At 45.4% G+C, this 23,497-nt stretch overlaps 1 protein-coding gene across 7 annotated transcripts in view; it reads left to right on the top strand.

The window, feature by feature from the left end:
- Positions 1-23,497, top strand: part of GHR (growth hormone receptor) — a 209,665-nt gene that overhangs the window by 176,244 nt on the left and 9,924 nt on the right. For all 7 annotated transcript variants that reach the window (XM_080681980.1, XM_080681979.1, XM_080681981.1 and 4 more), the window contains 4 exons: positions 3,995-4,124; positions 11,263-11,435; positions 15,266-15,444; positions 22,799-22,964. In XM_080681980.1, the coding sequence (XP_080538106.1) occupies positions 3,995-4,124; positions 11,263-11,435; positions 15,266-15,444; positions 22,799-22,964 (648 nt within the window). The remainder of the gene's footprint in view (positions 1-3,994; positions 4,125-11,262; positions 11,436-15,265; positions 15,445-22,798; positions 22,965-23,497) is intronic.

Raw genomic sequence — 23,497 nt, 5'->3', positions numbered from 1 at the left:
TTCATCTCTGACACTTCTATTATAGAGAAAGGGCAAATAGCAATATTAAAATATTTCCTCTAATTAATCCTCTTTTAATGTGCACGAATTTCATGCACTGGGCCACTAGTCATTTATAAACTGGAATAGAGTAGATCGAAGTTCATTGCAGGCATGAAGAGTTAGCATATCTTGAGATAGTTTCCTTTTTGACATATCACGTAAGTAAATACATGCATACTGGGTGGTGATTTCTTCCCGAGGGTCACTCTCGGACTTTGAAGGCTACGAGGGTTGTGGCTTCCATGAGACTCTGAAGTAAGACTGCCCGGTTCCAATGAGCATTCTTGCTCTTGGTTACCTAGAACCACAGGCCAGTTATTTGACTTCTGTTCTCAGTGCTCTCGTCTCTGAAATGGTGAGAATAACAGTACCTACCTCGTTCCTAGCTGTGAGAATGAAGGGAGTTAATACAGATGATGTGCAGGACGGTGCCTGGCATGTGGCATCCCTGAGTCTTAGCTGCTGTGACAATGTTATTAGTCCCCTTCCATCTGGTCCTTGCCCAAGAGAGGGGCTTGGAAAATCTGCTTTGCTGAATGTAGTGGCTTCTCTCCACCATGACGGAACCATATGTCGACGTCCTCTCTCATCAGACCTTCCAGGATCGTGGATATCTCTATGCTGTTGCTTTACCCAAGCGTAGAGGCTGTATACAAAGGTGTTGGTCAATCCCTGATACATTTCAGCTACTCAATCCCCAGAGATCTCGCCCAAAGGCTGTGCAGGCGAAGATGGGGAGTGGACTGACCACTGGGATCACCGCCTCTTGTTTATCGTTTGGGGAAGGAACACTGCAGTTTCTCCACTTGGCTGGACCCATGTGCTTGTGCAATCCTCAGAGCATATGAAAGCTATTTCCACTGACAGCAAGTATTTCCTCACTTTGGCTTATGTTCAGCAGTAAACCGCTTGATCCACATCGGGGTGACCGAGCTGCTGTGGCAACGCTTCCCAAACTGGCCCGAGATGGGCTGCCTTTGCAGATTTCTGAGCAGAACCCAGATCCACCCAAAAGGGGCCAGAAGTCGTCGGGCCCCATGAGCTTCCTGCTTTTCTCGCATTACAATGTTTCCTCTTTCCTTTTCCATGCACCTATAATCCCGTACTCTGCTCTGCTCTTACCGTTTCTCTCCTTCTTTAGGATTAAAATCATGTTTCGAGTTTAGCTAGCTATCCTATGAAATTGTTTTTCTTAGGCTTTCTGACAAGTTGTAGTTCTTACTCACACGGAGACCCATGGCTTTGTTTTCCTCCTTTCCCCATCGTTTGCCACTGCTGCTCAGCTCAACAGGAAATGCTCACATGCTGTGCTGGCTGAGCTGCACTCTGGTCAGGGGGCATGGCTGTCCCTTCCAGCCCCTCCCCCCACGAGCCTGTGTGCAGGGGTGATCACAAGTGTGCAGGACTGTTGACAGCAGATGGTCCACGTGGTGACGTGGTGCGGCTGAGGTCCTCTGTGCGAGGTCAGGTGGCCGCTGAGGGTCACTCCCCACCCGAGCTCTGGAGAAGGTCAGCTCTGGAGAAGGTCAGCTCTGGAGAAGGTCAGCTCTGAGAAGGTCGGGTTGGCCTTTCCTCCCAATCATCCCTTCCCCCTTCAACTGCTCCTCCTCTTCTTTCTGGCCCAAACAATGGCTTTGGAAGGTCACAGGCAGACAGTCTCAGAGCCAGGGCTAGCACCCAGATCTCTCCATTTGTAATGCAGTGGAGTTCCTCTTCTTTTTTTGGGGAAAAAAAAACAATTATTCAATTACAGTTGACTTTCAGTATTATTTTGTGTTGGTTTCAGGTGTACAGCGTAGTGGTGAGACAATCATATACTTTTCAAAGTCTTCACCCTGATATTTCCAGGACCGCCTAGCCCTAGCCCCGTACATGGTGATTACAGCATTATTGGCTATATTCCCGGTGCTGTACTTTACATCGCCCTGACGATTCTGTAACCACCAATCTGCACTTCTCAATCCCTTCCCCTTTTCACTCAGTCCTCCAGCCCCCTCCCCTCTGCATTTTCTCTTCTTACCTTTTGTGTGAAAGAACTGTCAGAAAGAAATACTCTCTCTCCTCAGACCTGCAGGCATTAAAATAGTTGTGGTTTAAGTATGTTTTACTACTCACTGATTTTCTGGAAGGACCAAAAATTACCATTTTCAGTGCTTCAGCTATTAAGAAAAGGAATTTCTCCAGGTCCTCTCTGTGTAACAGGTGTTGCCTAAGGAAACACACGTTTTTCACCATATTCATGTGTAATAGCTCCCATCACCCCCTGGCTGAAGGATGCCCTGGAGGTATTAATGCCCATGAACTCAACTGCACCTGCACTTGGGCTGAGTCCTCACCGGACTTCTGAGAAACCTAGGCAGGCACCTGAAGTATGCCCAGCCATGTGCAGTGGTGGCTGCGTTGACATCCAGTGGGCAAAGAGATGGGATGTAGGGACCACAGCATCCATGACAGGTCCATTTCTTTGTATATAGATTTTTAAATAAAAAGTCACTCACGATTGCATTCTCTTAAAAGATTCAGCCAGTAAACTCTAGATGTCCGACTCTAAACAACTTATGCGTACATACGGGTCAATTCTATTTTGGGAAGTAGAGAATGTCTCCAACTTCTGTGTACAAATGGGTCAAATCTATTTTGGGAAGTGGAGAATGCCTCCTGTATGTTAGGGCAGTGGTCGGCAAACTCATTAGTCAACAGAGCCAAATATCAACAGTACAACGACTGAAATTTCTTTTGAGAGCCAAATTTTTTAAACTTAAACTATATAGGTAGGTACATTGTTATTAACTTAATTAGGATACTCCTAAGCTGGCCTTTGCTCAAAACTGAAGGGGCCAAAGAGCCACATGTAGCTCGTGAGCCGCAGTTTGCCGACCACTGTGTTAGGGTATTAGGTTAAACTCTCTGCATCTGTGAAATCTGCAGCTATACACGGGCGAGAGGCACATCTGGGACAAAGCGATGTTGTATATCAGTTTTCATTGTTCTTCTGACTTCCATGGCCATTTTGGAGATGGTCAAGTTTTGGTTTGGTTTGGTGGTATTTTTTGTTTTTGTTCTATTTTGTTTTTTCTTTTTGCTCCTAATTTGATTAGTCTGCAGTTCAACCCTAACCCTAACCCAGTCTGTCATTCTTGTCCAGGACAGCAGAGAGACACACTCTCCACAGGATCTCAGAGAAGCCACCATGATAACCAGCTGAATAACACACACTTTATCTACTGGGCTCCCTCCCCTTCCCCAATCCCGTTCCCTCACTTCTAGTTCCTAGGGTCACCTCTGCCGGAAACCAATCATTCTACCACTAATAGAAAGATGTGGCCAGGAAACTGGGAAGGCTGGTCAACAACCTTAATTGTTTTGATCACTCACTGTTTAGTTGAAACATTGTTAGCTGAAGCAGCCTCCAACTCTGTTTCTCCTATGTAAATTTCTGTTATTGGAATTTCCTGCCTAAAGGTTATGGGCGTATCCCACAGTCTCAATAAAAGGGATTGCAAGGCCAGAGCAAAGGGTAGTCCTTCCACTAGAGTTGGGCTCCCGCCTGGCCCCCAATATTCCAAATTAATACTTTTCCAAGCCTCTTTTCATTTGTGTGTGGCCTTCTCCAGAACCCGAACCCTGAACTGGAACCCTGAACCACGCGGGACGTGAAAGGGGTTCCCACACACCTCCCAAATAAACTTCCTATTCCAAAATCCTCATCTCTAGCCCTGGTTTCTTAAACAGGCCCTAGGAAATAATATCTGAAATCAAGGCAAAATGGTTTGTCTGTTGAATCAAGGGCTGACAGAGAAATGACTGAAAGCAACACACTCTGAAAGTGTGATTTAGGAAAACAGCATTTCTAGGAGAAAGGATACTTCTCCATCACTTTCAATGTGAGTGTCTTTGAGACCGTACATGACCCTCCTGGTTTCATGCTTTGCCTTTTCCTTTTATTCTGCAGACTCTTCCGGGAGGCCCCAGTTCACCAAGTGCCGTTCACCTGAACTAGAGACGTTTTCATGCTACTGGACAGACGGGGTGCATCACGGTTTCGGGAGCCCAGGCGCCGTGCAGCTGTTTTACATTAGAAGGTGCCGCCTTCATGCCTTTCTGACTTTTATCTCCGTAGATTTTCTGATTGAAGTATGCTGAGTCCTGAGCAGTGGTAGGAATTGAAATGGTTCCTTTGGATGCTCTAAATGTATTCACTCACTCCTTTATTTAACAACTAGAGGCCTGGTGCACAACATTTGTGCACTTGGCGGGGGGGTCCCCCTCAGCCCTGCATGCGCCCTTTCACAGTCCGGGAGCCCTTGGGGGATGTCCGACTGATGGCTTAGGCCCGCTCCTCAGGGCCTAAGCCATCAGTCGAACATCCTTAGTGCTGCCATGGAGGCAGGAGAGGCTCCCGCCACCACTGCTGAGCTCACCAGCCCAGCTTATGGCTCAGCAGCACCCCCTCTTTGGGAGCGCACTGGCCACCAGGGGGCAGCTCCTGCATTCAGTGTTAAAGTTCTTGGTCTCATGGAGATTCCTCTTCAGTGAGGGAGGATAGACAACAAAACCTTGCAAAGTAAAATGGCAGCTGATACTATGGTTTATTAAGAAAAGTAAAGCCGGAAAGAGGACAGTGTCAGCACTGTGTGCAACTATATGCGTGTGCATGAGTGTGTGAGGGTGAATGTGTGAAAGTGTGAGTGTGCATGTGGGAGTGCGTGGATGTGCATGGGTGTGTGAGGGTGAGGGTTTGAAAGTGTGACTGTATGTGTGAGTGCATGGATGTGCATGAGTGTGTAAGGGTGAATGTGTGAAAGTGTGGGTGTGCATGTATGAGTGCATGGTTGTGCATTAGTATATGAGGGTGAGGGTGTGAAAGTGTGGGTGTGCATGTGTGAGTGCATGGTTGTGCATTAGTGTGTGAGGGTGAGGGTGTGAAAGTGTAAGTGTGCATGTGTAAGTGCATGAATACATGAATATACATGAGTGTGAGTGTGAAAGTGTAGGTGAGTGTGTGTGAAAGTGTGTAAAGGGAGTTTGGGTGATATTTTGAATGCGGAGGTGATAGGAGGTCTCTCTAATGTAATACATCATAGCAGAGACATAATAAACTGCAAGAGGCCATGCGAATATCTGGGAGAAATTGCAAGTGTGAAGGCCCTGAGGCCGACTTGGCAGGAGGCCAGCGGTGGTGCCCGGCGGCAGATGGGGTAGAGGACAAGCCAGGCCAGAGTGTGAGGAGGCTGTAGGCCATGGGAGGGCTTTATTTTTCCTTCTCTATGGGGGGAACTCATGGGGGTTTTTTGAAAAGATACATGTGTTAAGTCTCAGTTTGGTTTCTACATAGAAAAAAGACTATGTTCCTGTTAAATTCCTTAATTCAATAAGGGACTGTAGTACTTTTCTATCTATTTTTGCCAGGAGTCCTTTAAAATAACAGTGAAACAGAGATCTCTCAATACAATCACCACCCACGTCGTTTCTTTCTTACCCTTCACCTGACATTATTTCCAATACTACTTACTCTTAAGTTGTGCCTTTGTGCTTGCTTTTTAATATGGGGGCTCAAGCACTCTATCGTCTCCTCTTTCCACCCAAACCCAAGGAAGGCTTAAGCAAGATGCAAGTTCACAGGACCCTATCTCCACGGAGCCGCGGGGAGAGGGAAGGAAGGGGCCGTGAGCAGTTCAGGACGTGAGCTCAGGGCCAACAGCTGCGTTGCGGCCTGGCTCTGGCCTTCGCTCACCAAGTGATGCGGGCAAATGGGTCAGTCTGTCCAAGCTCAGCCGCCACGTTTGCAAAGCGGAGCTAATGGGCCTTGCCTCATGGCTTCTGATGAGGGTTTTATTAGCTAACACGTGAAAAGCACTTAGCACAGTGCTTGGCACATGGTGAGGATGCAATACATGGTAGCTGCCTATTATACTGTACACAATATGTGGTGGCTGCCTGTTTTTATTACTGTGGCATAATAACAATTTAAAATAATAATGATGTAAAATTCCAATTCTGGGCTACAGCATTGATTTTGATTCTTTACAATTGTGTGTGACTTTTGGTACCCTATAAGAACATGTTTAATGCAGAGCTGGGTGCTGCGTTTGCAAATAAGACATACAAGGCCGGGCCTTGCCTGCCTTCCAGGTGTGAGAGCGGTCTCTTGGATGTCCCCCCAAGGGGCACACCAAGATGAGATGGTTGGGTACCAAATGCTCTTTTTTTGTTTGTTTTGTTAATGCTGCCACTGCAGAGAGAGAAGAGCCAGTAACCAAAGCTGATTTGTGTTCGGGACGAGGAAGCGAAAATGTTTGGTAACACTTTCCAGTATCGGTGGGTTGTGTCCAGAGAAGAGAGAGGAATCTCAGGGGCTCCATTTCATGCTTTCGCTTCAGCCCCTCAGAGAGCCAGCTCAGTTAAAACCAAGCCAGTTATTCGTAAGCCAGGACAGTTAACTAAATGAACGGAGAAGAGCGGACGTGGGCCCACTTTATGAAAATGGGTTTCACCAGCCTGGGATTCACCAAATTTGAACCTGAACTAAAAGGCAAATCCCCAGGTATGAAGCCTTCACACATGCATGTTTGTCCCTCCCCCTCTATGGCAGGGCCCATTCCCTGGCCTCCGGCTCCTCCGCGCAGCCAGGCCCCTCGGCATCTCTCATCCCAGCCCAGGCTCTGCCAGCAGGAGGCCACTGAAAGGGGACCAGGTGGAGGGGAGATCTCCAACATACACAGAAGGATGCCATTAGTTTGGGCCCTAGTGGAGTTTGGGGCCCCAGGGGAGGAAATGATCACCTCCTCAAACCCCCTAAGCCAGCCGTGGGCAAACTACGGCCCGCGGGCCGGATCCGGCTGTTCTCTCCGGTTCTCTTGCTCTCCCCTCCGCTCCTTTACTTTGAATTTATATTAGTTCACACAAACACTCCATCCATGCTTTTGTTCCGGCCCTCCGGTCCAGTTTAAGAACTCATTGTGGCCCTCGAGTCAAAAAGTTTGCCCACCCCTGCAAGAACCTTTAACCATTTAAACTGGTTAAAGTCAGCATTTTGTGTTTTTTTCTATAAAAATATAATTATTTTTAATATCTCAGCCAAAATAGCATAAGCCCCACCCCATTTATCTGGGAAGGGCAGAACCGAAGGGTCGGGAGGGTTAGGACTAGCTGCTCCGATGAGAGAACAGACGAGTAACAGGACAACAGCCGTGCACCCTGACTCTTGTCACTGTCTCTTAGAAGTAAGTTCCCAGGCAGCTCCTGGATACACAGACTCATGACTCCCATCCCTGACACACAAATAAAGCGGCGACATGATTTCTCCCAGAACCAGAGCAGGGGAGCGGCCTGGCCTTGGTAACTACCAGTAAGGGCCAAGGGAACCCAAACATGTGGGCTGTCTGTCAACAGGACCGAGCGAGGCAGCTGGCACCCACCGCCCCAGGTGAGCTGGAGGAGGGCAGCCCACTCAGGCCAGTCTCTGGCCCCCTGTGATAGAGACAGTGCCACATTCAGCCTCTGTGCTTGGAGGGGACTCGACAGGCACCGCCAAAGGCGGCTCTGAGTCCAGCAGAGATGCTGTGCCCTCCGCTCCTCAAGGAAGTGGGCGCTTGAAGACCCAGTCCCCGAGGCTATATCCCTCCACCTCTACCATCCCCCCTCCATCATATCCTGGCCTTTTAAAAAGAAATTTTCTTGCCCGGCTGGGTGTGGCTCGGTGGTTGATCACTGACCTATGAACCAGGTTCAAATCCCCATCAGGGCACATGCCCAAGTTGTGGGCTCAATCCCCAGTAAGTGGCATGCAGGAGGCAGCCTATCAGTAATTATCACCATTGATGTTTCTATCTCCCTCTCACTCTCCCTTCCTCTCTGAAATTAATAAAAATATACTTTTTAAAAAATAAAAATAAGAGAAAGTTTCTCTCCCATGCCAGGTTGTGGGGGAAATTAGAAGGGACATGTTACTTTCCTGTCTTTTTCTAAGGAAAAGGTTACATTTTAAGCTTAAAACACATGCTCTGTATGGAATGAAAACAGTTGCCCTTAAAATGTAAGTGATGTTTTATTTCTATTCCAGTTGATTACCTGTAGATGGAAAGCATTTCTTCTGCTCTTTCTTCTGATTGGTATTGATCTCTTTAGTTCTCACTCCTGTCTCACGATATAGGCAGGGAGTAACTTCGAGCACTTACCTTGGGGAGTAAGAGGAGAGAGTAGCTGTATAAGACTCTCACCCCAGGGAAGGCAGGCGGCAGAGTGCCTATTTTGTGAGTCCACTTGGTTTTTTGTCTAAATGTAATCATTTAAAAATAAATGTTAAATATTTCTTTAAAGCAAAATTCAACTTGGGTTCCTGAGGGCGGGGGTTGGGAGCTGTGTGTGGAAGAGCCTCCTGACCCATCATGCTTCAGTTGTATGTGCTTTGGAGCTAATGGATTTGGGGTCATCTAAAGAGGGGTTGTGGTCCATGAGCGACAGGAGCCTGACATGCCAACATTGAGAAGCTGTGGAACACACAGAACTAACCTCTCTAGATCAAATCCAGACCTGGCAAGCAGTGGCCCACATCTTTAGGACATTTTAATACCAACTTTAATATTATGGGTATGCTAAATGCATTTTTTATCCCTTCTGCCAGTTATGGAAGCCTCATTCCCTGGGCTCTCTTGTTAAACCGTTCCCTTTCCTGTACTATTATTTTCGGTTTTAAACTCAAGATAAAATAAACCGTATTATAGTTCAATGACCCACCTATTCCTAATTTTTAAAAATCTTTTTCCTACTATACATGCACACATACATACATGACTTATCCTTGCTTCTACCCACATTTTTCCCATCAGGGCTGAGTCTTCCTCTCATCCAAGGGTTTGCAACTTTTAAGAAACTCAACCAGAATTTAAGTGATGGTTCCATGTCTGGGACCCTGGTTTTCCTGCCATTTGAATTCCAAGTTCTTTCAACAGCTGATGAGCAGCTGTCCCAAGGACCTCCTGATATTGCACAAGTTTCCTCCTGGTGCCAACAGACCAGCCTGAGAAACAGCTGGAAAGGAGGAAGCCTGTGTCTTCCCCAGGCGCCTCATTCCTTCCCCCCAGGCCCTGCCTTCCCCACAGTGCCGTCCCCCCACCCCCCGTAGAGCTCACAGACCTCCAGTCTGGCCTGCCAGCCCCACACCTGGGCCTGCACGGGACCACTCCTACTGCCCATTTCCTCTGCCACAGATTTCCTGGTTCTATGTCTCCTTGATTCATAAACCCTCTTCTCAAGCGGATAGCCTAGTGAAGGATAAACCAATAAGGACTCACTCCACCCAACTAGCATTTCTAATCTAAGAAAGTATTTCCCAGTTATTCCATTGCCTCCTGTGCCCCTCACTACATTCAGTCTCATACTTCTTTCCCTAAATGCCTTTGACCACCCTGCTCCCTCCTTTCCTTTCCCTATTGCCATCTATTAAACTTTACCCATCCTTCAAGGTTGCTAAGAAACACCACCTCCACTTTGAAGCCTTCCGTGAACAACCAGAGCAATCATTCCCTCTTCTGAACGCTTAGGGAGCCTAATGAGCACTTACCCACACTCCTTTATGATACAGTTTTTAATCCTATCCCTGAGGCAAGAGTAACTCCTTAGACACAAATGACTCTCCCATACGCCCAGCACAATGTTCTATATATAATCAATGCTTATTAAATATCAATGGGATGAATGCAGGAGACCAAAAAAGTACTGAGATAGTCATTTCTAGTTCTTTCTCCAACCTAAAGGTAGAGACTGAATCTTATGAATTATCACATCCGCACAGTGCTAATGCTGGATGTAATGAATGCTTATATGGTGCTTGCCTAGTAGGGCCCGGAAGATGGCATGCTGGGTTCAGTCAGCCAGGCAGACAGATGGGACTTGGGAGAGCGGTGTCGCATCCTGTCACCTCTTTGCACTATTCCCGCCACGGGAGCCGAGTCTGAGCGGTGCTTTGATTGCTCTGCATTTTTGTTCAGGTCCCCATGGCAGCAGACCAGGGAATTTCCTTTCCCAAAACTCTGACTTTTGTCTGCAGTGAACTTCCTGGCATCTCTTTTCCATTCAATACATGCCCTGCTGTGGTTTGCAGTCATCTGGGTAAACGATGCTCTCTGCAGAGTGAGGCAGAGATGAATAACTCCGCAGGGAATGCAAACGTGAAGACCCAGCTTCCTTATTGACTCAGTGTTCTCCGTGTGTCCGTCTGTCCTCCGTGCTTTGTTCTGTTGTTCATTTGTTTGTTTTCATCTGATCCAAGGTCTAGGAAAAGAGGAACTTGCTTGTGAAGAAACCAAAAAAAGGAACTCATAAGGAAATACATGGATTCCATTCAGCCCATGTTTGTTTCCCCCATCCCCCTTTTTTTTTCTATATTCTGTCATTAAATGTCAATTTCTAGTTACAAAATGGAAAAAGAAATGCTTTTCTGGGTTTGGAAAGACTTTTAGATATCTGGGTTCATGCCTTCCGTCTCTTTCAGGGGTAGGGGAGAAGAGGCTAGGATTTCATGTTCTCTGCATATCACTGGAATGTCCTGCATGTTTGAAATGTTCTCATGGCTCTCCTTCATATAATTAAGGGGGAAAATCAGAAGTATGGGAAGGAGTTCAAGGCATCAGGAAAACTCTCCCAAGCATAGGACATCCATGGGGAGGTAGACACGGGACATGGTGGTCCAGAGAAGGGTGATAACCAATTTTCCACCTCAAGGTCACCTGCACCTGAGTGTTACTCAGCCTGGAGAATGCCATCCACGTGCCCTGGTTCCTTCCACCAAGAGTTGGAGAAACACCCAGGATTAACACCCAGGAGTTCTCTGGGAATCTCTACAGTTTGGCAGTTAGTTAACTGTCTGTTGTGTTTTAATGAAGGACATTTTTCAACCTCCCTAAGCCTCAGAACCCTCCTTTGTAGAATGAGGATAATAAACCACCTACCAATCAATCACTGGCTTAGGAGCTGGCACGTCACATGCAGTCAGTGAGTAAGTGTTCTTACCATTGGCAGAAGTACCAAATGGCCCCTGCTCCTTCTGCAGACCCTGACGATGCCTACGAATGTGATACATCTTGGAAATTATGTCACTAAAGTACTTACTCATAAATATTTGTGTTCCTGTTAATTGAATCTGATTGTCAGGCACCTCGCTTTGACTTGAGCTATAGCATGGTTTTGGAACGATTCATCCTTTTTTACCCTCCATTTCAGGAACACTCAAGAATGGACTCAAGAATGGAAAGAATGCCCTGATTATGTCTCTGCGGGAGAAAACAGCTGTTACTTTAACACATCGTATACCTCCATCTGGGTGCCCTACTGCATCAAGCTCACTAACAATGGTGGTACTGTGGATCAAAAGTGCTTCTCTGTCGAGGAAATAGGTAAATCACAGGTTTGTGTTTCATTTGACATGGCTTTAGATTAAGTAAGCGGGGAGGTCTACAACGTTCAGTTGTATTTGTGTAGGAAGGCCTTGTCCCTGTGCTCAACAGGTGGATGGAGGTCTACTTGACCAGGCATGAGATCAGCTGCTGAACAAGAAGGAAAGGGCAGGAGGGACTTAAGTTGTCTCTACTGTAAGAGAATCTGGCAGCAAGTGTTGAAAAGGGAAGAATGGGAGCCTTCCTTGAGGAGGTCTTTAAGCTGGATTGTATTGTGTGCCACTGCAGGGGGCAAGCTCAATGTACTCTTAAGATTCCCCCTCTCTTAATCATTCAATATGATTATTATATTCATCTCTACTGACATAGCTTGGCCTTCATCTCTTTCATTGCTCTAATAAGTGCCTAGATTTTCTTTTAACACAAAGCACAGTAACTCAGGAGTTTTAAATTTATAAAGCAGCCCAAATTCATTTAAAGACATATTTATAAAATCTCCAGACAAACATTGGAGATAATCAGCACAGGGACCTAGGCTGCAAACAGACTGCCCCTTGCCCAGCATGTGGACACAGGGGAAATGCAACAACAAAAAAAAACACAAGCAGCTATAATTGGGATGTTTAAACTATAGTAGTATAAACAGCTAAGTAGAAAAAAAATCAAAGAAGGACTTTGAGTAGCTGACATCGGTGCCTCAAATCTACCCACAAAAGCTCATTTGTTGCGTATAGGAATTCCTTGGAGCTTCTCTCCGATGGGCTGTTCTTGTCTGGTTTGCCAGGCATCAGCACATGGAAAGAGACAGAGAGAAAGTGGCTAGAAGCTGCAGGCAGAAACAAGTAGATCTGATAGCCTGACTCTGAGGGAGAAAATTAAGAAAACAAGCAGAAAAGAGAACCCAACTGCATAGGTTGCAGCCTTGGGCAAACTACGGCCCGCGGGCCAGATCCGGCTGTTCTATCCGGTTCTCTTACTCTCCCCTCCGCTCCTTTACTTTGAATTTATATTAGTTCATACAAACACTCCATCCATGCTTTTGTTCTGGCCCTCCGGTCCAGTTTAAGAACCCATTGTGGCCCTCGAGTCAAAAAGTGTGCCCACCCCTGGGTTAGAGAGACTACTGCGTATATGTCCTAACATGCATAAGTGTAGCTATTGAGTGGTTAAGTGGGTAGTAGTAAGAATCCTGGGTCAAGACCCATGTCCTGACCCTGTGTCTGCCAGTTGCCAATCCCACTCTTTTACCTGGCTGACGTCACTGAGTGCCAGCCATAAGCCGGGCACTAATTGGGCACTGTGCCCAGGTGTGATGGCTACAGAATAAATAACAGTCAAGTCAGAGAGTCAGGTGTGCTGACAAATAATTGCGATAAGTAATAAATAACGGCCATAGTGAGTGCTGGACTCCAGGTGTGTGTGACACAAAGCCAGCCAAGGTGGGAGCCAGAGGTGCGAATGGTTGACTGAGGAATGGCTGCACAGAGATGGTGACAGTTCAGTTGCTCCTGAAAGCATGAGTGGGAGTTGCCAGGTGTACAAGATGGACAGTGTCTTCCAACAAGTACTACATCCCAAAAGTGACAAATAGCACCGAAATTTCAAAGACTCAGGAGCAGTTAGGCAGGCCTGACTGGTCAGCCACAGAAATCAGCAGTGATCTTGTGTGCCCCACAAAGGAATTTGAACTTTATCTTACTGCCAAGGGGCACATTTGAGGATGTTTAAGCAGGGACATGACCTAAGGATAGTAATAGGTAACACTTCCAAAGCATTTATCATGATTCAGATCTAATAACCATGGGAGATAGGTTCTTATCATCCCCATTTTACAGATGATGAAACTGAGGCTCAGAGCATTAAATGACATCCCCTGGGTCAATTTGGGGATGTGTCCAATCTCAGGTGCCTTTTAAACATCTCAGAGAAGTGAGGTAGCAGGTATGGCACGTGGAAGTATAAAGGTCAGGAGAAGTCACCGTGCCTTCTCAACAGGGCCCGTTCATCTTCTATTTAAAGTAGGGAAATTTTAAAGATGTAACATGAGTAATATGTTTTAGAAAATCTCCCATGAAAAACATGTTTTATAGTTCGGTCACTTACAAGGCTAAGCTTTGGTTATCAGAACATCAGTCCCCAAGAAATCCAGAAAAGAAGGGTATTACTGTCCGTACGTGGCATATGTAGCTTAGCTGTTTTGCAAATCACTCTAATTTAATTTCCCAAATGTAGTCATGATTAGTCAAATTTGGACTTTCTCTATTTTTTTTTTTAAGTGGTGCTCAATCCACAGTGGCCAATAGCAACCTGCTTCACAGAGAATGTTTCGGCTTAGGTCGAAAGAAGAGCTCCCCTCTTTGGCCACCAAATGTTAACAACCAGTAAGCACTCCTCATGGGGTATACTGGTGTTTGTAGGCTTATCTCTGATCAACCCTGGGGACCCAGACATTGCCACATCCCAGGTGACCTTCTCCATATCATAGAAAAGAAAGTAAATTTCACTCCATGTCTGGTACTGAGACCCAAATATCAATAATTTATTGGGGACTATCTAGAACAGGGGTGGGGAACATCAGGCCCGTGGGCCTTATAAGGTCCTCGAAATCATTTGGTCTGGCCCTGCCACGGAAGTAGGGGGTGAGTTCATTAAATGTTTGGCCAAATATAGCAGGCTAATTTTTAAGTTGATAATTTTGTATGGCCCACGAATGATGTTATAAATACCCAAATGGCCCTTGGCAGAAAAAAAGGGTTCCCCACCCCTGATCTAGAATGTACATTTAGCTAAGAGTTCCTGGCTTTAGAATCCATCTTTCTCTTCACCGACCTTTGGGAAATTGTGGTCTTTGTGGTGCTAATAGGCAAAATGCAGCAGATCTACCCGAGAATGTGCAGTTGGTAGAAACCAAGCAAAACACTGTTGCCAGTTGTTCTCATGGGTTAAGTGAAGGAAAACACGGCAGCGTCATCATCTGAGAGAGCCATGCAGTGCCTTCCTCCTTAGGTCTGGGGAAATGATCGCACGTGGCTGGGAAGACGAGCCAAGGAGCACTGGCTGAGTGTTGGGAAGGACTGTGCTGGTAGCAACACAGAAAGGAGTGAAGCAAGGTCCTCGCCCCAGGTCCTGAACAGTTTGGAAGAAAAAAGGCTCCTCTACCCCGAGTTCCTAATGCAGCCACGTGTTTAAATGCCAGGTCTTTCTGACTCTGTTCCTTAGTTAGAATGAATCCCTTTGCCAAATCCCAAAGCATTAATTCTATCAGAGGCCAAAGAAATGCAAAACCCAGATCTTTAAGAAAAGTTATAGGCCGAAACCGGTTTGGCTCAGTGGATAGAGCGTCGGCCTGCGGACTGAAGGGTCCCGGGTTCGATTCCGGTCAAGGGCATGTACCTTGGTTGCGGGCACATCCCCAGTGGGGGGTGTGCAGGAGGCAGCTGATCGATGTTTCTCTCTCATCGATGTTTCTGACTATCTATCCCTCTCCCTTCCTCTCTGTAAAAAATCAATAAAATATATTTAAAAAAAAAATAAAATAAAATCTATGAAAATCCAACACAAAGATATTATCCTTTTAAAAAAAAAAAAAAAGAAAAGTTATAGTTCAGACTTCAAACTCGAAAAGGACTTTTATAGGGGATTTTTAGAGTTAAACACAGATCACCCTTAAGAAAAAAATGGTGCTCTCTAATAACGTGAGAATAGACTGATAGGACTATTAGAAGAATTGAGAGTATGAATAATGAAATGTGTAAAGTAATGTGGTCTCTTCAGAAGAAAGCATTCCGTCACTACCCAGCTGTGTACTAACTCTCCATTGAAACGCACAGTACAACCAGATCCACCCACCAGCCTCAACTGGACTTTGCTGAACACCAGCCTGACGGGGATTCATGCGGATATCCAGGTGAGATGGGAGCCACCATCCAACGCAGATGTTCAGAAAGGCTGGATCGTCCTGGAGTACGAGCTGCAATACAAAGAGATCAACGAGACCCAATGGAAAATGGTAAGATATCATTACAAATCACACTGGAAACCTTTTGAATTGGCTTCCTTTCATTTCAACACCCCCTCTCATGGATATATGTCCTTTTGACCTAGTACCACATGTTCATGCTATATGCTGCATCATTTCTTATTGGAGGAAAATAATCAGAAAAATATCATCTTGAGGTTCTGTCCAACAGCATGGAGCTTCTATGGAAGCCTCTGGAAGGAAAAGGATACTATGTCCCCAGTCATCCTTGCTGTCCAGTTTAACTTTAGAACAAACTTGTATACTCTAGCCTCTTAGTTGTCTTTGGGGATGTGGCTAAACATGGGAAGGGTCATGATCAAGGTCAACAGTGAGCTATGGCTAAATATTCTCCCATGATGTTAGTTGCTACTACTCCTCACAAGAGCTTCGTTACATTAAGTTCTTAAGTGACTCCAGGAGGGAAACGGAGGGAAGGAATGTGCCCTTTAGAGGCTTCAGAAGGATATTTGGTTAAATACCTCAGGGGACAATCAAGCTAAGAGGTTTTTAAGTCTGCAAGGAGCATGGTACTGGTTGACCTCTGAACTCCTCACTTCCTTGCCAAGCGTGTGGGAACCGGGCACTTAGATAAATTCCGCATGGCACACAGCACGAAGAAAAACAGGATTATCATGCTGTTCCCAATATAACTAATTCTAAATCAGTCTAACCACAGCCACAGCCCCAGCCAAGTCCAGTGGTTTCTGGCCGGGCATCAGTCATGCCCAGCGGCTGGCACAGCCTCACTGCCGACTCTTCAGACACCGGGCCCTGTCCATTCAGTGAACTGCTGAAGAAGCGGCTGGTTTTGTCACCGGAGGAAAGCTAAATTTGGAGCAGCTTTGAACAGTTAAATATTGGGCATTGAGGTTCTGTTTTCAGCATCGTTTTAATTTAGATAGCCATTCTGTAACTTGGTATAAAAAAAGCCTGGTTGGATGCTGAGTCAAACGAGACTTTCTAAATCCAAGCTCATCAAACTAGCCAGCCACCAGGGATTGAAATAACCACTGTACTCAGTGCACGGTGCCAGGTACCCCAGGGCAGCCGATCTCAAAGCAGAAACTGTAGACCCCGGAGGGTTCCTGAGACCCTTTCAGCGAGTCCGCAAGGTCAAGACCACTTTCATAATAATACTAAAATGTTATTTCTTTTTTTCACTGTGGTGATATTTGCCCTGATGGTACAAAAGCAATGGTGGGGAAACTGAGGCCGCCTTAGCACAAAGCATGGCAGTAAGACCGACCCGTGGTGCTGGTCACCGAGCACTCACAGGGAGGGGAGGGAGGGAGCCAGTTGCACACAAGAGCGCCCTTGATGAGGCTTTGAAAATTATCAATTTTGTTCCAGCCTGACCTTTGAGTACACACCTTTTTAATATTCTGTGTGCCACGTGGAAGCCCCCGTAAAGCGCTTTTGCTGCCTACACGGTGCTGATGGTTGTCCTGAGAAAAAGCACTTACCCAGCGGGGCTGCCAGCGGAACTCGCTGCTTCTGTAGGGAACGTGGCTTGGAGCACCAGTTTTACCTGGAAGAACGACTGGTAGACCGATAGATTTGAGTTGGCAAACATTTCTTGAAAAAAGAACGAAGTAAGCTCATCACTTTAAGAAAAACAATTGAGCCGAAACCGGTTTGGCTCAGTGGATAGAGCGTCGGCCTGTGGACTGAAGGGTCCCGGGTTCGATTCCGGTCAAGGGCATGTACCTTGGCTGCGGGCACATCCCCAGTGGGGGGTGTGCAGGAGGCAGCTGATCGATGTTTCTAGCTTTCTATCCCTCTCCCTTCCTCTCTGCAAAAATATCAATAAAATATATTTTTTTTAAAAAAAAAAAAGAAAGAAAAACAATTGACAGTATTTGTTGCCAATGAAAAATCTGAGCTCGCAAGGGAAAATCGGAATTTTGGAAAACTTTCTTGTACAACCATGAACTTGCTAGCTTCCTTTCTTTGAAGACACTCCTGATGAGATGAATGGTGATACCGTTAGCAAAAGTGACTTTTTATATTGCATAATAAAATGTGTGTACGTTTAGAAAATCTGCGTAACTCAGGGAATCAGTCTTTTCCAAATGATCAGTACGTGATGTAATGAAAATCACGCATGGGGAAATGGTCCATTCAAAGTATCGGAGGGAATGGTGGATGCTAACGGAACAGCGTACAGCAGATTCATGGATATGGTTTCCAATTCCACGCTGTAGCTAACCTTTAAGAAAAGACCACTTGCTGAGTTTGGGTGTTGGTGTTAAAGAATATCCACAATTATCTGAAAAGCCTATTAAAATACCCTTCCTTTTCCTCAATTTTGTTCATGCATGTCAACCAAAACAACGCATCCTAACAGGTTTAGTTAGGAGCAGATATAAAAATACAGCCATCTTCTACCAAGCAGATTTGCAAAAATGTAAAACCATGGCATTCTTTTCACTATAATCGTATTGCTTGGGAAAGTACAATAATTTTTATGAAAATATGTTACCATAAAATCAATTTATTTTTTTAATTTTAAAATTAGCACATTTTAATTTCTCAGTTTTCATTTCTAATATGGTAAATAATGATAGTATAACCCAAATCAACCACATCTTTACGATTCACAATAATTTTTAAGAGTGTCAAAGAATCCTGAGAATAAAAAGCTTGGCAAGCTAAAAACAGAGATGTACATCAGAACATTAGAACTCATTCATTTTCTAATCATAGTTTCAAGCCTGAAAGACCCGGGCACGTAGTCACGTCTCAGCCGCAGCACAAGTAGACAGCTTACATCGTGCGCTCTGAGCTAGGTGCATGGGGGCCTGGGACTCAGTCAGTGATGCTCAGAGCTGCCTCCCAACAAGGCCTCATCACACTCTTCATTGTACCCTGCTAAACGTCACATTAGATAGTTCCAAGGGGTCAGTTAATGTTTACTTACCTTCTATGAGTGAAGTTACATATTCAAAGTATTTGTAAGGTTGGTCACTTGCAAGGGTCTCAGATAAAGTGGTCGTGAATATCAAGGGCCTATTCATAAGAATCGCCCTCTCTCTGGAAGAAACTCGCAGTCAAATGGGTTATGAGCACAAATGTCCTAAGGTAAAAAGAGGAGAGGTTTGTAAGTAGAAGGGAAAGAGGCTAGTGTTTGTTGCTTAGATCGGGAATTCATGCTACCACTTGGCAATGTTGAATTTGGAATTGCTGTGTCTTTTTTTTGTAATTAAATGCATTTTTAATATAAAAGTAATACTAATGACCATGTAGTTGCTTACACTATTTACCTGCTAAACAAGTTAAGCATTGATGGGGGGTTTTTCAGGACTTAATGAGTGGCATAGAATTATCTACAGCGTATGGGCCATCTCTTGCTCACCCACTGTATACCTAAAGATAATGAAGGCATTGTTTGCCCCCAGAGAATTTGCAGTCTAATACAGAAATCTGAGCAGGAAAACTCCAGAAGTAATATATGATGTGTATTATCTGGCAGGGTGGTAGGGAAAGTGCCAGGAAAGACTCCTTAGAATTTCAGCAATGCTTACACTTAGGCTTGGCCAAGAATGGGTGTTCCCTCGCAGGCAGGTGGCAGTGGGAGCTGTGTGAGCAGGTGGGATGTGAGCAGATGGGAGTGTGGTGTGCCGGGTGTGGAGGGCTGAGAGAGGATGGAGAGGGAACATGGGTCCAATCACTGAGAGCCCCTGTCTGCTTTTGTTATTAGTAAAATCTGTAAAGAAATCACATTGGTGACAGTAGCAGAGAAATTAGGAATGAAAACATAGGCTTTTAAAATATTTCAAGAAAAATAATAAGTTTAATATGCAGAATTCTACCTTTTAAAAGCCTTTTAGGCATGCAACATTCCATACATTGAGAAGCATCTTTACACAGTGCAAAATTACCGTCCCATGTACACAGGGGAACACAGAAGAGATACTTTGTGAATAGCAACTAACTGAGGTGAAAGGAGAATTTGTTTTAGAAACTGAAGGTCCAGCTTCTGACTTAGCAAAACAAATTAGGAGAATATTTATGTGAAAGATCTATGCTGTTGAAAAGGTGAGTGTTCCTAGCCTTCTATAAACAGGAACGGCGTGTTCTACCAGGAAATATACGAAAAGCACATACTGAATACTTGGTCTGAATGTTTGCCTTAAAGGAGAACACCCTCACTGACTGGGTCTGCTTCTTTGATAGTGACATGTTTTAAACGTGTAATAGTCTCACCTGCCCTTCTCTGGAAGGAAAAAGAACATCCTAACCCTAAGAATTATGGACCCTGGTTTTGTTTTGTTTTTTCATTTTAATTTCTTTATTGATTGAGGTATTACATATTTGTCCTTATCCCCCCATTACCTTCCCAACCCGCCCCCCCCCACTCATGCCCTCACCCCCCTGTTGTCTTTGTCCACTGGTTAGGCTTATATGCATGCATACAAGTCCTTTAGTTGATTTCTCCCCCTTACCCCCACCCTCCCCTACCTTCCCTCTGAGGTTTGACAGTCTGATCAATGCTTCCCTGTCTCTGGATCTGCTTTTGTTATTTTTTTGTGTTTTTTTTTTAATAAATCTTTATTGTTCAGATTATTACAATTGTTCCTCTTTTTTCCCCCCATAGCTCCCCTCCACCCGGTTCCCACCCCTTCCTCATATTTTTGGATTCTTTTTTCTTTTTGCTTTTCCGGTTGGGTGTTTTTTGCTTCTTTGTATTTCAAATCTTTGACTTGATTCTTGCAATCCTCTAGTCTGCTGTTGGATCTCTGTATATTATTTTTTATTTCAGTCAGTGTATGCTTAATTTCTAGTTGGTCCTTTTTTATATCCTCGAGGGTCTCACTAAATTTATCGGCCTTTTCTAGAAAATTCTTGAAAAACCTTATAACCGTGGTTTTGAACTCTATATCCTCCATTTCTTTCATTTGTGACCTGTTTCTTTGTCTCCGCATTTTGGCTGCTTCCCTGTGTTGATAGAGTGGCTTTGTGTGCTAGGTGTCCTATAGGGCCCAGTGGCTCAGCCTCCCCAGTTACCTGAGGTGGACACTCTTGGTGCACCCCTTTGTGGATTGTGTGCACAGCCTTGTAGTTAAGCCTTGATTGTTGTTGGTATCCCTGGGAGGAATTGACCTCCAGGCCAATTGGCTGTGAGGATCAGCTGTCTATGATGGGAGAACTTCTGTGCTGGAGACACCCTTATGAGGGAAGACTTGCTTCAATGGGGCTTTGGTGCTCACTGAGTCTGCCCCCTGAGTGTGTCCCTTATGGATCTGAGGAGTTGTAATCTGGATGGTCCCACTCTGACCCCTGGGTACACTGGCTCTTGGATCTCCAAGGAGGTGCTAATTTAGCCTCTGCCTGAGGCCACCCAGCAGAAGCTATGGAGAGATCTGCAGATTCCTCTTCTATGTTTGGGTTTTGGAGGTGCCCAGATGAGGCCCAGCTGTGAAGCAATGCAAGCTGCTGCAGGGCCTTGGGCCTTCTTTTGGATGTTCTGGGTCTCACTGACTCCACTGCAGTTTGTTAGGTAAGTTTAGATTTCAAAGGACCAGGCCATTCATATGCAAAAGCCTCTGTGCTCAGCTGGGGTGGGGCGGAGTCTCAGGGTGGAGCAAACAGCAATGGCTTCCTATCAGCCCTGCCCTAAGAGGCCCCTGGGTCTCAGTGTCCCTTGGTAATCACTGCAAGCACCTCTGAGAGAAAGCCGCCCTCAAGTTCCGCCCACTGCCAGACAGTCCAGTTTCTCCCCATATGAGTCTGGGTCCCCAGAGTCTTGCCTGGAACTGGAGTTCAGAGCAATTGGGAGCTTGTGTCTCCCTGCGGATTGAAAAAGCCAGCCGCGTACTCAGTTGCCAGCCCTCTCCACGAGCGCGTGCCTCCGTACCTCTGCCTTTACTTCTGCAGCTCCTCTGAGTCTCAGTGTGCTTTTCTTTTTCCTTCTAGTTGTAGAATTTCCACTCAGCCAGCCTTCCTGTGGTTCTGGATGATGTCTGTTTTGTCTTTTAGTTGTAGTTTTGAAGTTGTTGTGCGAGGCAGCAGTTCAGGTGTTTACCTATGCTGCCATCTTGGTTTCTCCGACCCTGGTATTAATTACCAAGCACTCCTGTGACTTTTCTTTGCAGATTTTGAATAGAACATGCTGATTCTGTATGTAATTGCTTTTACTAGAATTATTTGAAGGTTCAATTAAGCCCTAGCCAGTTTGGCTCAATGGATAGAGCATTGGCCTGTTGATTGAAGGGTCCTGGGTTCGATTCCAGTCAAGGGCATGTACTTTGGTTGCAGGCTCCATCCCTGGCCCTGGTTGGGGAGCATACAGGAGGCAACCAATCAATGATGTGTCTCTCTCACATTGATGTATCTCTCTCTCTCTGTGTCTCTCCTCCTCTCTCCAACTCTCTCTAAAATCAATGGGAAAATATCCTTGGGTGAGGATTAACAAAAAAGAAAAAAAGTTCAATTAAGAAAACTATAATTTTCCAAGACCCTTTCCAATTCTTTGATCATATGCATGACTACCCAGAATTTCCAAAGGATGACTATGATTTGTTTTTCTGTTCTTACATTTTTAAACAAAACTATGATATCACAAAGGGTAGGCAAACATACCTGTAGTCTTCTTTATAGTTCTGTCATTTTTCATAATAATTTTATTATGCTTTGATCTTAGGATATGTGACAGCCTATTCTACATAAGTATCAAATCTCTGGGTTTATACCAAAACTAGAGGCCTGTTGCATGATATTCGTGCAAGAATAGGCCCCTGGCTTTGCTCCCAGCCATCCGGGACCCAGCAAGTCCCCACTCCCCACCCCAGCCGCCCGGGAGCCGGCACGTCCCCGCTCCCGGGCCGCCTGGAGCCAGCAAGTCCCCGCTCTCACTGGGAGCCAGCAAGTCCCCACGCCCTGGCCACCTGGAGCCGGCATGTCCCCGCTCCTACCAGGAGCCGGCAAGTCCCCGCTCCTGGGCCGCCCAGAGCCGGCAAGTCCTCACTTCTGTCTGGAGCACCACTCCAGTAGCTCCCTCCGCCGCCCCGCTTCCCCTCATAGCAGGCTTCACACAGCACTACGCCTGTGTATGCAAATTAACCTCCATCTTTGTTGGGTTAATTTGCATACTCACTGTGATTGGCTGTGGCATAGCGGAGTGATGGTTAATTTGCATGTTTCTCTTTTATTAGGTAAGATAAGTTTGAGGCCTGTTGTCCATAGAACAAATGATTCTTTGTAAGTTATTTGCCTTGATCTTTCTTTAAATAGCAACCACCCAGTGCATTTTCAAAGTATTACCTACTTCACAGATGAATATAGACGAACCTTGCAGCGTGTTGACTGTCTAACCAATAAGTGTTATGTTTTTTCTTGAAAGATGGACCCTGTGTTGTCAACATCCGTTCCAGTGTACTCACTGAGACTAGATAAAGAGTATGAAGTGCGCGTAAGATGCAGACAACGAAACTCAGAAAAGTACGGCGAGTTCAGTGAGGTGCTCTATGTAACACTTCCTCAGATGAGCCCAGTGCCATGTGAAGAAGGTAAAAATGAAAGATTAAAGTGGCAGCCACCATGGCTTTCGTCGATATATAGCGATGCATTCCCTGAACTGTGTTAGGATGTTGTCCAAATCAAGATACATTAGCAGCTAATGTCGGGTTGACCTCAAGCTCACTCTCTAGAGCAGGTATAGCCCATTAAAAAGCAGGACAATTTAGTGTTTGAATCCTTTAATTCAGGAAAAGTCGTGGGATAGGTGCAAGTTATAGAGGGGAAGGTGTTAATGAGGGTTATCTCTAGATATCAGAATTTCAGGTGATTCTGTAATTCTAAAATTTGCTACAGTGAGTTGTTTGCATTTGTAATCAGAAAAAAAAATAGTTTTCAAATACATAATGAGAAATTCTGCATCTCTAAGGTAGATGCACAACGTGGCATCTAAGAGGAAGCTGAATACTGAGTCAGCGCAGGTAGTCAAAGGCAGGTGCTGTTTGATGTTAGAAAGTTCGGGTGTGGCTTTTACCTGGAGAAGTCTTAAAGAGAAGTGGCCAGTTATGCCTGAGAATGGCCTGGA

The sequence above is a fragment of the Plecotus auritus genome (assembly GCF_963455305.1).
Source record: "Plecotus auritus genome assembly, chromosome: 7".
Lineage (NCBI taxonomy): Eukaryota > Metazoa > Chordata > Mammalia > Chiroptera > Vespertilionidae > Plecotus > Plecotus auritus.
This window is presented reverse-complemented; position numbering and strand designations above follow the sequence as displayed.